At 40.3% G+C, this 13605-nt stretch overlaps 1 protein-coding gene across 1 annotated transcript; it reads right to left on the bottom strand.

Annotated features, from left to right (window-relative positions):
• Positions 1-1244: 1244 nt before the first annotated feature.
• Positions 1245-13303, bottom strand: LOC148059709 (dystroglycan 1-like). The gene is made up of 3 exons (XM_087781405.1): positions 13083-13303; positions 5822-6365; positions 1245-4974 (listed from the first exon to the last, which is right to left on the bottom strand). Exons 2-3 carry the CDS (start codon positions 6341-6343, stop codon positions 2665-2667), a joined length of 2832 nt encoding a protein of 943 aa, XP_087637531.1. The 5' UTR covers positions 6344-6365; positions 13083-13303; the 3' UTR covers positions 1245-2664.
• Between the last annotated feature and the right edge of the window lie 302 nt (positions 13304-13605).

Genomic DNA, 13605 nt, shown 5'->3' with positions numbered 1-13605 from the left:
ATACAATTCTGAAGATGGGAAATTACAGATATTAATACACCTTTTTAATTTTGGGGGTCAAAAATAAAAAGGTGTATTTTAATTTTAAAAATGGCTGGGGTAGCCTACCTTTTTTTTTCTTGGGAATTCCTGTAGAAACATCACTCAGTTTCTAGCCTTGATTAAACAATTTTCTGATGCAACTTTTATAACTTCACAAATGTTCAGAATCAGAAAACTTTTATTGCCCTATACTGGATTCCTTTCACCCTCATATTGCAGTTTAGATAAACCAAATATATTTTTATAAATAAGTATACGTCATCAGTATTTAACTCCTATTTGAAAGTCATGTAACAATTCTTTCGAGGGTCAGACCTTTAGGTCACAAAGTAAAAATATGAACTATTAATAAGCTACTTACTGTATGTATAAACAGTAGTCGCTAATTAAAACGTTATAAAGTACTAACACCATGTTCATTGTGACAATTCTCTACTATTAATATAAGGAGTCGACTCTGAATTAAACCTTAATTACTGATTATTGACAGGAAATAAAGAAGTTATTTAAGATTAACTTTGAATCCATTTACCCCTTATTAGGGAAATAAGTGGTAAATACTATACCTTTCAAGGGGGAAAAAAGCAAAACTATAAAAGTATTAAAAACATTACATTATCAAAATAAAATGTAATATGAATATGTTCTATAGTGTCAAGCATACTAATACTTAAGTATTTAAATGTAAAACATTTTTGATGTTTTAAGTGTCAGTCTGTTTCTATAGGTAAAACTGCATCCTTATTACTGTAAATATTCACATGTATATTTTTGAATAATTAGGATTATATTAATAATATTTTTAGGCTTTTTAACCTTTAAACGAGAAAGTATCATTGATAGTGAATTACCTCTCTTGTGGTATTAGAACCTAATAAAAGGGTGGATAGAGTCAATCTTTAATAACTTCATTTCCTGTTTAGTATTCGGTAATTAAGGTGTGGTCGACTGATAGTTTGATTAATTATCCCTCAGTTACAGTATGTCTAAAAGTAATCGAAATCCAATATTATAATAATATGTTTGTATATATTGTACCTTGTTTTTCAGTTCATTCTCAACAGAATAGTTACTTACAGTATTCTCTGCACTCGTTGCTGCCTCGACAGTCGGCAGGAAGAGAGGAACGCTGTGGATGAACCATCAAACAAAACATTCCAAGATAGTGAGAAATCAATTCCAATAAAACCCATAAACACAGATGAGGCTTTACAAATAGTATTACATTTTATTAATATACTTTCATAAAACAAGTTTAAGACTGTATCAAAAACTCGGTAAAAACATTAGATTTTAATCATTTTTTTCTTACGCTGATATGAAATGTACATAATTCACATCTTTTTATGGGCTTTGTTCGTAATGGATTATTTGTATTTTTAACGGCGGGGCCAGGTTCGTCTTGTTTATTCGCGATCATAAACCTAGACACGTAATTTAAAAATAATTTCCCCCACGTCCCCCGTCCTCCCCCTCCAGACTAGGTTTACGGAATAAACACAAACATTATGGGATTTCACAGGCACACGATTATGTACATCCTAATGTCCACACGTGACGCCTCCAAACTAACAAGCGCCCCGGCATGACGGGGCAACGCCCGGAGGCCGAGCTGTGATAATACAGTACTCTAAAGACCACCCCCCCCCCCCCCCAGCTCTGCTCCCCAATTAAATGTAAGATTCAGCTCATCAACTACGAAGCCAATTCGAGTCCTGCTGTGAATCCCAGCATTCCACTCTCGTCTTCATTATTGTCGTGGCAACACTCGCCATTAGCCTTGTGACCAAGGTGACTGCCGTCGCCATGGTGACGGTTGGTCATTTAAATCGCTAAAGTTTTACTTATTTGAGCTACATCTAGAAAAAAAAAAAAAAAAATCGTGATTAAGTATCAGAGTAATAACGTGAAAAGTCCGATGATATAAAATGAAACCAATCTGAACCGGCCGCTGCGGTTCCGACAAGACGTACGTATAGTGCAAGGTTTAACAAGAATTTGCATAAGTGCGACGTATGCAGGTTATTGTCAAAGGGGAGAAAGCAGAGGCGATGACGGACAGATACAAAAAAAACAAAAAGGAATCTTAATGTTTCATGCTTTCAGTTTTTTTGTTTCATCCCCTCGAGAAATAACGTCTGCAAAGTCTTAGTAAACCTAGCAAAAGACAGATCAGAGCGATATGAAACTCAAAGATTAACATTGTGAGTGAGAGCCTCAAGTCTGTTGTCATGGCGACATCTGCTTAAAATGCCCCGACGGCTTCAGTCCTTCCTGCTTCTTTATTATTTTTCTATACAATAGAAATAGTACATCATTGAAGATAAAATTGACTCGTCTTGGCAATAACAAACTAAATTATTTTGCAAGAAGTCAAAAAAGCAGATCGCTGGGACAACGTAAGAAAAAAATCAAAGGGTGCTGGGATTAAAAATGGTTCATCCTGTGCCAGAAGTAGGTTTATAACCAGAGTCTCATCCATGATGGTCAGTGACATGGGTAATGGTCGCCAGGTCCTCTATAAAGCCGAGTCATTGAACACATGTTCAGTCTCTCATGTGGTCGTTTTTCAATGAGAATCCCTATTGTTGCAGTCTGTCAAACAGGAGGTCGCGGCGGGCGTTAGGGAGGCACGTAAGGAGGTGGCGACCTGTACGAGGTCATGTTCTTGGGCCGAGAGCCTTTGCCCTCTATGGGGACGGTGAAAGGGGGCGGCGGCTGGTAGGGGGGTGCGTTCGGATCGTCGTCTTGGTAGATGGAGTAATCCTCCAGCAGGTCCTGGTTGAGAAGGGTGCTGTGGGGTCCGGCCATGTTGGGGTACTCCGGAGGCGGCAGGGGTGGCTTCTCCTCCTGGAGGATCAGCGGGATGCTGGACGACGGCGGGGACTTGGAGTCGTCGAGCTCGTCCGCAAAAATAATGGGTACTCCTTTCTTGATGAAGGTGGCTTGCTCTTCTATCGTCATCTTCCCTTTGCGCTTCTTACGGTAGCACACCATGGCGATGACGCCGGCGATGAGGAGGAGCGCTGCCACCACGACCGCGGGGATGACCGTGTGCAAGTAGACGTCGTCGGTGCTGATGCGCCCCGTCCCGGGCGAAGGCGAGGGCGTCGGAAGCACGGGTGGCGGAATCTCTCCGGGGGGTATAAACGTGTACCGCTGACACTTATTAGTCCCACGTATGGAGATGTTGATGGGTTTGAATTCAGGCTCCATGGCTTTGATAAAGGCAGGCTTCGGAGTGCCTTGTTGGTCCGATATCCTGGTGCTGAGAACCGCTATCTGGTCTTTCGGACAAGGACTCTGCTGGAGACTGTTATTGGTCCATTCCACCACGATGGAGCCTCTGGTGATACTCTTCAGAGTGACTGTGCTTGTGTTACGATCTCCAAGTGCATAGGCCAACTTTTTTGTTAAAAGTATCTTTTTCTGCACATCTTCGCTCAATGATTTTGGGTCGCCGTGGAAACGAGCGGCGAAAACGACCGATGGTTTATCTTGCGTTGACCAGCGGCTGACTCGGACCTCGAACGCATCCATGATACTCCTGCCGCCTTTGTCGGTGGCTAGCATGAAGTACTCGTGTTTGCCCTCGTGTTGCTCTTCTGGGAGTCCGTACAGTAGCTGGATGGTGCTGTTGAACTGGATCCAAGATTTTTCTCCCACAACATCTTTGGGCGTTTCTTTCAGAGTCAACCGCAGATTGTCCGTCGTACCATCTTCTTTGTCGTAGAATGTGTCGGGAGGAATCTTGACCTCAAAGTATGTGCCCACCCACGCGTTCACCTGATCAATGGGGTTCTGTATCTCCGGGGATTGGTTCACATCTGGAGCCAGAGAGAGAGCCGTCGTACGTCTGGGAGGTTTCGTTGTTGTGGATTTGGGTTCTCGGGGAGGAATGTTCGAGGGTTTGGGTTTCTTAGGTTTTCGTGTGGCGGACGGTTTGGGTCTTTTGGTGGTGCTGGGCTGAGTGGGTATTGCTGTGGCCTCTACAAATGTAGGCCTGGTCATTGTAGGCTGGATGGGAATGGTGCTGGTTGTTCCGAGTACCCTGGTGGGTTGAGGAGGACCAAAGACGGGAGTGTGGGCAATTTGGTCACGGACTCTCATTGTGGGTTTCACAGGGAGCGGTAAAGGACCACGGACGGGTGGAGCGGAGACTTCTGTGGCCGGAGCAATGGATGGAGAGGTTGGCGTGGGAATAACACGCACAGGAGGCTCCGGGTGGGAGGTTGGAGGAAGCAAAGACGGAACCGGTGTAGGCGTGTTGTACAACTGTCTTCTGACACGCTTTATACCGTGAGGCTTCTTGTTGACTATGTGCCAGCCGACCACAGGGTACCCGAGCCTGGCGGACATGCTGCCGTCTTTTGCCGCGGACTGGACACTGCCGATGTCCGGAACCGTGCTTTGATCCAGCGCACATCCGAGTTTCCAGGACAGAAGAGCTCCGTTCTCGACCACCTTTTTGGCATTTCCAGGTCCAGCCATGAAAGCGGACATGTCGAACAGGCGGTTATTGACGACAGGAACGACTCTCATGTGCTCGGGGGGCACATGGGAAAATGTGTTCATGATACCTAGTAAGTCGACTCTCTGCTCCGAAACCATCTTTGTTAAGTCGGCATCCAGTATGACGGTGAGAACCGTGACCGGTTCCTCTGAGCCGCAAGTGAACGGCTGGTGGCTGCCGACGTCTGACTGCAGTGTCAGCAAGGCTGGTTCAGCATCTGCCCGCTCCTCTGGGTGCACTTCAATGGAGAAGACTGTGCTCTGAGATACTTGGCCTGCAGTCTTGTCAGCTATCTCCTCTCTCGACACCAAAATGTGATACACGCCTTTATCTTGTTCCAGGGCCAGACCTCTGAGAATGCAGCTTTCGTTGTCCCAGTGTAGCCACAACGGTAGAGACGCCTTTCCCATCTCGGTAAGCTACAACAGAGAACACAGATGAATGTCATATCGGCTGATAATCACTTTTTTCTTTTGTTATTCAGTAGCGCATGCAGTCTCTTGTTTGATGTGGTTTATCAGTTTGAAGGAACTTGAAACATTTCTAGGAGCCATCTACTAAACAATTTCCCGAAAGAGACCTCCTGAGGGATCAATAAAGCTCTATCTATCTATCTATTAAGCAAGAAGTAGTAAATGTTGGTATACAATGATTTTTTTTTTTTTTTAGAATAATAAACTAGTTAATTACAAAACAACAAATAAAACAATATTTTTCTTCAACTTGTTTATTTCAGTCTCATCAATATATCATATATATATATATACACAAACAAATGTACAACAAATGCTATTTCAGCAATAACTTAAAGGGAACTATAAATATATGTAGTAAGTAATTTTTATTTGTATAGCGCTTTTCTAGATTTGTTACATTTGAAATTAAGTATAAAAAAGAATAACGGGGTATATATCAGTAATTGAATAAAAGACCGTCTTTAATGCCATTATTCATCCTATTCATGTTACTTTTGAAATAATTGTCATTGTTTAAGATAGGAGCTCCAGCAATGCATTTCTGTTACATTTAATTCAACAAACTACATGCTTTGTAATGAATAAAATATTTTTCATTTTGCCTTCAATTCTATGAAACTATGTATTTTGCAAAACCATAATTTTCAATTGTTGTGTTCCACCCAGGTTTTATTGTAAAAAAAATAAATAAACAAAGAAGGTAAAGTGAAGGTATGTCTTTGTGACCATGTGGTCACTTATTTGTACAATAATATTTTGAACTAGTTGTAAAAACTTCTTCTCTGCTTACGTGAAGCTGGCAGCTTGCATTGGCGACTCCTGGCGACACTTTCAACTGGAAAACTTGTCCGACGATTGCGGAGGAGTCTGGTATGCTCGTGTGCATCTTCGTGGAGGAATCGGGTGTAGCTATAGGTGGCCCTTCACCCACAGAGGAGACTGCTGCCTGGAACTCTGAGAGCACCGAGGACTGCATGGATGCCTCCAGTTCCATTGAAATCATCTCCACGACTTGATCCGGTTGCTCCGTTGCAGCGCCTCGAGCCATTGCCAAGAGAATCCCCAGTACTAGGGAAATAGTCCTACTTGAAAGAAGTGTGCTCCTCCTGGCATCCCCACAGCCCATGTCTCTCCGTCTACAATGCATGGCAATCGGCCTTCGGCTGCTAACAGATGTCGGCGAACAAGTGGGGAGGCTACATGCACTGATCTCCGACGATGAGCTTGGCTTCGCAACTGCTTGCTGTTGGCTTAGCTTAGCAAAAATGTTTTCTTTGTTGTCCTCTGTGGTCCATGGAGGAATCTTTGGCATGTCAGATGGCCATCCCAGACAGCTGTGTAGGGGGAAAAAAAAACAAGAAAATTAGTCATGAAGGAAATTTAAACACTGCAGTGATGTTTATGGTTGATCCGTCATCAATTTTAGTACAAAGAAACTGATTAAATTAATACAATCTACAAATAGGATTTTCATAGCGCAAGTCTCCTGAGAGTCTCGTGTCAAAGGTTGTTTGTCTGGGTTGTATGTTTTAATTAGGTGTCCCAAGGGTGGGGATTAACTCTCTGTTGTGCAGTGACCTACCTAACCCCAATCCTGAGAACGTCTGAACAGACACAACAGGTTCAGCATCTGTCTTTGGAATCCAGACGTCTTCATTTGTCCCAAATACAACAGTCACAAAAGTCCTTTGAGGCCACCCCAATAAATATACACATCTTCTCCAGCACTGGCAGAAACGGGCGATGAGCCTCATTGATTTGGGATTGGCTATAAAGTTTTATGAACATATGAGTTGGTCATTACTTGAATCAACCACGCATGCAAATGAACACTATCAGTTAAACAAACCTGCACGGTAAGGAACAAAGGCTGCATTAAGATCATTATGGTTCGTAAAATAATTTCCCTAATCTGACAAGCAATTAAGCATTTTCTTGTAAACAAAATATTAAACGTTATGAACCTCCCCTGATCCCTACCTATACCGTCAAATTAAAATCTTGGATCAACACAGGAGGAGTGCTCACCAATAAAAAAGTGAATAGAAGTTCTGGCATTCCAATGTCCAATAAGGGCACGGACAAACACGATGCCAATAAACATTTTAAAAATTTAGAAATGTGGTGGACAAAAGCTCAAAGAGCCTGAAAGCCCATGTGGTTAAGTATCTCACAAAGTTGTGTTATCAAAGTGATCTGTTTTTCATTATGGACATGGCTTAAATATTTTTATTCTACAAAAATCTGCATTCTTTTAAATTTCTCATTTACCTTTGAACATTTCTCTTACACAAATTTACCCAGACACCCTTAGGTCAGTTTGAGCCTAGGTTCAGTTCCCACTTCACTCTTCATTTGGCCTTTATCCAAATGTGAACGACAAATATGCACACAGCACAAAAGCCATTGTGACGTGGTTGTGGTGAAATGTTTGAGTTCTCAGTCTAGCAGGTGGCTATCATATAATCTAATTGATATTAAATCCCTCCTCGTCACCAAAATGTTATCCTTTTTTAAAAAGTAGTCATCCTCAACATGTATGATAAATGCTAACAGGTCTAAATGTGAAGTTCCAGTGCAAGTGGCAGAGATGTGCACGTAAAGTGAGGATAAATGGAGGTGGTGAAGATAATCAAGAGGTAAAGTAACTCGAGCAATTGTTGCAAGTGGAGAAGAAGAAGAGTTTCTTGCTGATGCTAGACCTAACCCCCCCTTACTCAACCTCTGTATCCGGTTTTCCAGCTGGATATCTCAGCCTGAGATTGGATTCATAAGGTTGTGTCTCTTGAATAATGGCTTTACTGTGATACAAATGTTCTTGAGTTTCGCCTTTATTTTTCGAAGCTGTTGCTATGGGTTTCCTCACAAATCAGCAGGTTATAACCTAGTGTGTCCTGTGCAAAAAAAAGAAATTATTAAAGCTAGTACATCTTATATTATCAATATAATAAAACACATTAACCTAAAGTTACGTCCTAAAGCTTTGTTGGAGGGAGTAGTGCGACCGGAAACCACAGTGACCCAAAAACAAAAAGGTACTTGGAGCCACAATCTCCACCAGGTCACTTTCATGCATCGCTGAGCTCTCTGTGTCCCATTGTGTGACCCAAACCCACACTTACCACAAACCAAGGTCTGTGGAGGAAAATGCACAACACACTTTACCAGGTCACTTTCACCAGAGGCTTCACGCATTGCTGGGTGTCCCACTCGATAAAATTAGCAGTGTAGGGATTGAACCCACGGTGACCATATCCAGAGCCACTTGCTCTCTATCCACTACCCCACATAGCTTTCACGTTCAGACTTGGGTACATTTATCATACATTTTGAGGACCAACACTTAAAAAAATGTTAAAATAAGTTGGATAACATTACAGGGCCAAGGTGGGATCTGAACTCACTTAACTCTTTTAATTATGTCTTTAAGTTTGAGAACTTAACCACTACCACCTCATAACAGGCTTTATGTCTAGGTATATATGTTTAAAGGCAAAAAAACAAAAAAAAATGCATTCAGTCGTGGAGGGAAATGAGTTTGAACCCATGGTGACCACATCCAAAGGTTTCCAGAGCCACTTGCTCTATCAACTGCACCACCGAACTTTCACACTCAGACCTGTGATCTGGGCACATTTATCATGCATATTGAGAAACAAAACACCAGCCGTCTTCCAGTCCGAAACCTTAACCACTACACCGCTACCATTTTAACAATGAAGAAATAAGTTGTGTTAGGCTGGAGTTAAACCTGAAAAAATCCAACCTACACAACTGAGAAATTAAAGTATCTATTCCATTGATTAATTTGCTCAGAGGCTAGTTATGTTTGCTTAAACAAAAGACAAATGCAGTCAAAGTAAGAGTTGTTAGCCGAAAGAGGAGTTGACCTCATGACTTTGGATGATCATGAACATAAATTCGCTCTTGAAAAACCTTGGTGCAGTTGAACCCATTCCCACAGGCAAAGCTATCCTGCAAGCACTTATCTGAGCTATTTCTCCAAACACTCAGCTCTAGGTGCATTTGTCACATACAAATATATGCAAATATTCAATGCAACTTTAACAAATAAATAAACAAACATTTCTTTAATCAAATCGCATCACACATGCACGCGTTGGAAAGCACTTTGCAGATGTTCTTGCTGTAATCTCATACACACATGAACTACAAGACTTGGCACATCGCACAGTACCAGATATTATTAGGATTATAGATGCAGAGATAGAGCAATCACGGAGAAATGAACAACCTCCAGTGACCTCATGGCAAAGCAGATGGAAAACAAGACTTGCTGTGGGCTGAGCACAAGCTGAACTTTGTAGTGAATGTGATGCAAGCAAAAAAACAACATTTACAAGGTTAAATGAGTTTGGATGAGGGGATTGATGGGGGCGAGGAAAAAAAAAAAGTTGGACTGAAGATGTTGATCAAAGTGGTTCTGAAGGTGTTACATATATATTTCTATATTCTTGATTCTAAAACTTTAATAATGACTTCAAAGAATACAATTTGCCCCAAAAATCTCCAGCTTGATACGGGAGAAACTCAGCCACTTAACAATATAATTGAAGAAGAACGTCATTTCAAAGCAGTTTGTGTTATACAGATGACTTAATAGGGTAATAAAAAATATGAATCATGCAAGAAAATAAGCCAACAAAATAAATTAGTTCACAATGAAATGTGGTTTTTTTTTGTTCTTAAAATGTTTGTAAATAAAAGGAAAGGATGAAAGCTATACAGTCAATGCATGTTCGGAAAAGGTTCTTTACATTTCTCTTTCACAAAAAAATAATAAACATTATCGATCACATTTGAGCTACAAAAACTTTTTTTTTTACCACTTGCAATAGCGTTAAAACTCATTTTAAAAATGATCATGGTAAATAATATTTATTTTAAAATAATTATTAACAAAACAAAAACGTATGACAGTATACGTGTTATATTTTTAACCAGTTAAATATTAAGAAATGCTGACATGCACTCCATCGTGAAATCTTGCTACTCCTCCACTAGAAGTCACACCAAAATAACAGAAATAAACAAAACAATGAAACATTTTGTGTCTAAAAAAAATCTCAACTAGTTCTCTAAAAACACCAAGATCTAGAAAACTGTTAAGTTCAGAATTGATTCAAGATATTGCAAGTTGAAGAGCTAATAAAACACTACTTTACCATCAAAGAGATGTTTTTAATTAAACAGAAAACGCCGATAGATATGGAATCGATACTAAAATGAAATGAAAAATGTAAAACATTAAACACAATCCATCTTTCATCATTCCAGTTGATGCTGTTAATATTGACAAATATAATGACTTTACATGCGAGTCAACTAGTGGCGTAGTCTCAAGTGTATACTTGGATTAAGACTAATAATACAAAATGTTATATTAAGTTGAAAGGAAAGAGTTATTTAACAGATCTAAATTGATTTAAATTGTGAAAACCTTTAAGTACAAAGTACTATCAAATACAAATCTTGATATTAACAATTGCTGCTTAAAACCAGTAAATGGTGCAAAGTTAAATTGTCATGGTTACAATAAATGTACATAATTGCGTGAATAACTACTGTAGTTGATAAGTCACCTTTACCTTTGGAATCCATTTCAGCACATAACGCTTAAAAGTCAAAAGCATGTTTTTGTGGTGGTCGGCCAATAAATATCCTCCCACATCAATAGGAAATTGGAAATATAGTCATCTTTTATCCATTTAAAGGCATGACTTTTAAATAAAACAACCGCTTGTGTTAAAAATATAATTTTTATCTGATTATGTTTCACACTTTGAACATTGGCAAATTAAGACTCAGCTAGAGGATTGTCTTTAAAGGATACGTCATTGTAAGATCAATGATCGGCATCGTCAAAATATAGTAGCCAAAAGGAAACTAAAGTCAATGAATGACTCATCTTTGCAACAAATTTTATAACTTCCTTTCACAGAGCAACAACATAACAAGAAGATAGATGGTTCAGCACAAACTGGAGTTCATTCACCCTTTCATGAAACTGTGTTGCATGCAATGACAATGATAGAATGATAGGAATTTATAATCATTGCAACCATCAAATGTGTTCACCAAATACATACAGGGCATATTCATTGTATTTTTAAAGCTCGACTTAGAATGAAATTCTCTTGTAGCCTAGGTGTGGGTATCTATGAATAATTATTTGATACCAGTACGGATACCTTTACTCCCGATACCAATCCATGAACAATACCCTTTCGATACAAATATCATAAAATTTATTCTACCAAAGTACCATAGTGCATATTCAGCTTTTGGTTAATTTTTCACTCCAATTCCATTGCAAATGAACACTCAAGGGTTAGTTGACCCAAAATTCAAATTTTACTCATTTTCGACTCACCCTCACCCTAAGGGTTGGGAATATTTAACAGAGTATTATCTGTTCCTTTGTAGGTTTATAGGGCAACCATGCGAGTTCATTTTAATGTAGCGACTGATCCTCAAATTCATCTTCCTCTATATTCATTTTTCGCCTACAAATCTAAAAATAAAAAAGGAACGGATTACCCCGAAAATAATCCCAACCCTCTGAAAGACGAAGGATGTTTTGATACTACAGAAGCATTTCGGTCAGTGCCCCAAAAAAAAAAAGAAGTTTGATTGTAGCCACGTGCTTGTGAAAAACTGTAAACACAAAATATTGTAAATGAAGAGTCAAAACCCCAGTTGACCTATAAATAATAACACACAAGCAGTTTTGCAGATTCAAATCTAACTAATCGAGTCACACAGAATAAAAACCTTATCTCTTATACATCATTTATATACGGTTGAAAACACTAAGCCCTTTACTTTCTATGAAACAAGATGTCAACAACAAAACATTCTTTGCATATTCTTGAGATCCCCGCTAGCTACTTCAGTAAGTGTCCTACATCTGCTTCACTCGGGACTATACGATGGGAGCCTATAGCGTTCGACAACGCCAACCGTAGTTCAACTGTACTCGGAAGTTGAAAACCATCAGAAATAATTAAGACTCCCGTGCTGAGTGCCACACTCAGGGCCAATTGAATTGACGTAGCACATCCAGCAGCCTCTCCATGAGGCATGAGCTGAATAACAAACATATGCACAAGACACGCTGCCTCTGCAATTGGCTGTTTTCTCTGGTGTGTCCCCCCCTCCACCTCCCCAAAACCTCACAGAAAACAAGCCAACATGTTCTGTGGACAATAAATAAAAATTCAAAGTATGACACCAATTCACTGTTTAAGCAATGCAAACTTTAGTTTTTTAAATATGTATGGTTATTATGAGAATGTGTAGAGATAAGAAAAAGAAAAAAAGCATTTCACACTACAAAGAGTCTATGAAAAAGTTTAAATCAAGGCAATAAAAGGCAGTTTTACTCGTGAATTTTGCAGTCGAATTCCTCTAATCCATTCACTCTCCACTACCTGCTCTCAAGCTAGCTTAGTTAACTAGCTAAATCTCCAGGTTAGCTACTGGGCCCCGAATCTTAAACAACCGCCGAACACAAGGCCCGTCGTCAACGACTATTTTACACCGTTATTTCCGAACTGAACTCATTCCATTCGACAGGTTTTTCCCCCCAATAACCCCTTTGAAACACATCCACGATACGATGTTATGAGACGGTAATAGCTTGTGCTAAATCAACGCTGCTCCACTTGTCCGCGCAGACATGCACCTGCCACATTCTGAGAGGAGGCTCGTCTGATGCTGCGGGGAAGCATCGGAACCCCGTTTTTTTTAACACCTTAAATTAAAAGGTTCGAGGTATAATCGATAAAAAAAAACGGAGGTGTTGAACATCTTCTTAAAGAGTCTCAGGATAAGATGAAGCGAGTGCGGCGCTAACGTATATGGATGACAAACAAAGCTAACAGTGCGTCCAGCACGGCGAGAAAAAAAGGAGAAAAAGAAGCTAATATTCAACCCGGTACTGGACCCAGATACTGTCGCCAACACCCGGGTTGGTTCCGTTAGCAGTATTAGTGAAATATTCGTCCAAACGAGGCGTCGATACTGACCTTGTTAGCGGGCTAGCGTTAGCTAACTTGCGTCGCCTCTGGTGCTCCAGGAGCGCGGCGGCGGAGACTTCCACACGAATGCCATCAAAAAATAAGGGTTTTTTTTTTCCTCTTCAAGTTTTTTGGGGGGCGATTGTCTCTGAGGAAGCGTCTCTTCAACCCCCCCAAAAGCTCGGTGAGAGCGATGTGCGGTTTGTAGGAGCCGTGTGTCGGCAGGCTCCCCTCCCAGGCTGCCTCCGTCCTCTCACAGGTTGAGTCAGGCAGCAGGACTCCGCCTCAGATCCCACTGAAATTCAGGTGAAAACAAAACACTCTTTCATTGCAGATTAGTTCATCTCGAAGTTAAACAGATTAGTTGTTTTTTTTTGCCCTAATTCCTACCTTCCAATGACGCATAGCTGGAGAAAGAAAAAAAAAAGAAAAAGTTTCTGGATCTGTTAAGTAGATTTGGAAAGTGTGCACTGAAAGAGGATTTATTTAACATTCACCAACAATTGAAAATGTATGACACAGTTTGATTTAT

Source organism: Callionymus lyra, chromosome 19 (genome assembly GCF_982586985.1).
Source record: "Callionymus lyra chromosome 19, fCalLyr1.hap1.1, whole genome shotgun sequence".
Classification (NCBI taxonomy): domain Eukaryota; kingdom Metazoa; phylum Chordata; class Actinopteri; order Syngnathiformes; family Callionymidae; genus Callionymus; species Callionymus lyra.
This window is presented reverse-complemented; position numbering and strand designations above follow the sequence as displayed.

Bases quoted from the DNA above. Each gene is read 5' to 3' on its own strand.
- LOC148059709 (XM_087781405.1), bottom strand. From the start codon at position 6,343: ATGCCAAAGATTCCTCCATGGACCACAGAGGACAACAAAGAAAACATT. The intron at 4,975-5,821 runs GTAAGCAGAGAA...TCTCTGTTGTAG, and splicing joins ATGCAAGCTGCCAGCTTCAC to CTTACCGAGATGGGAAAGGC.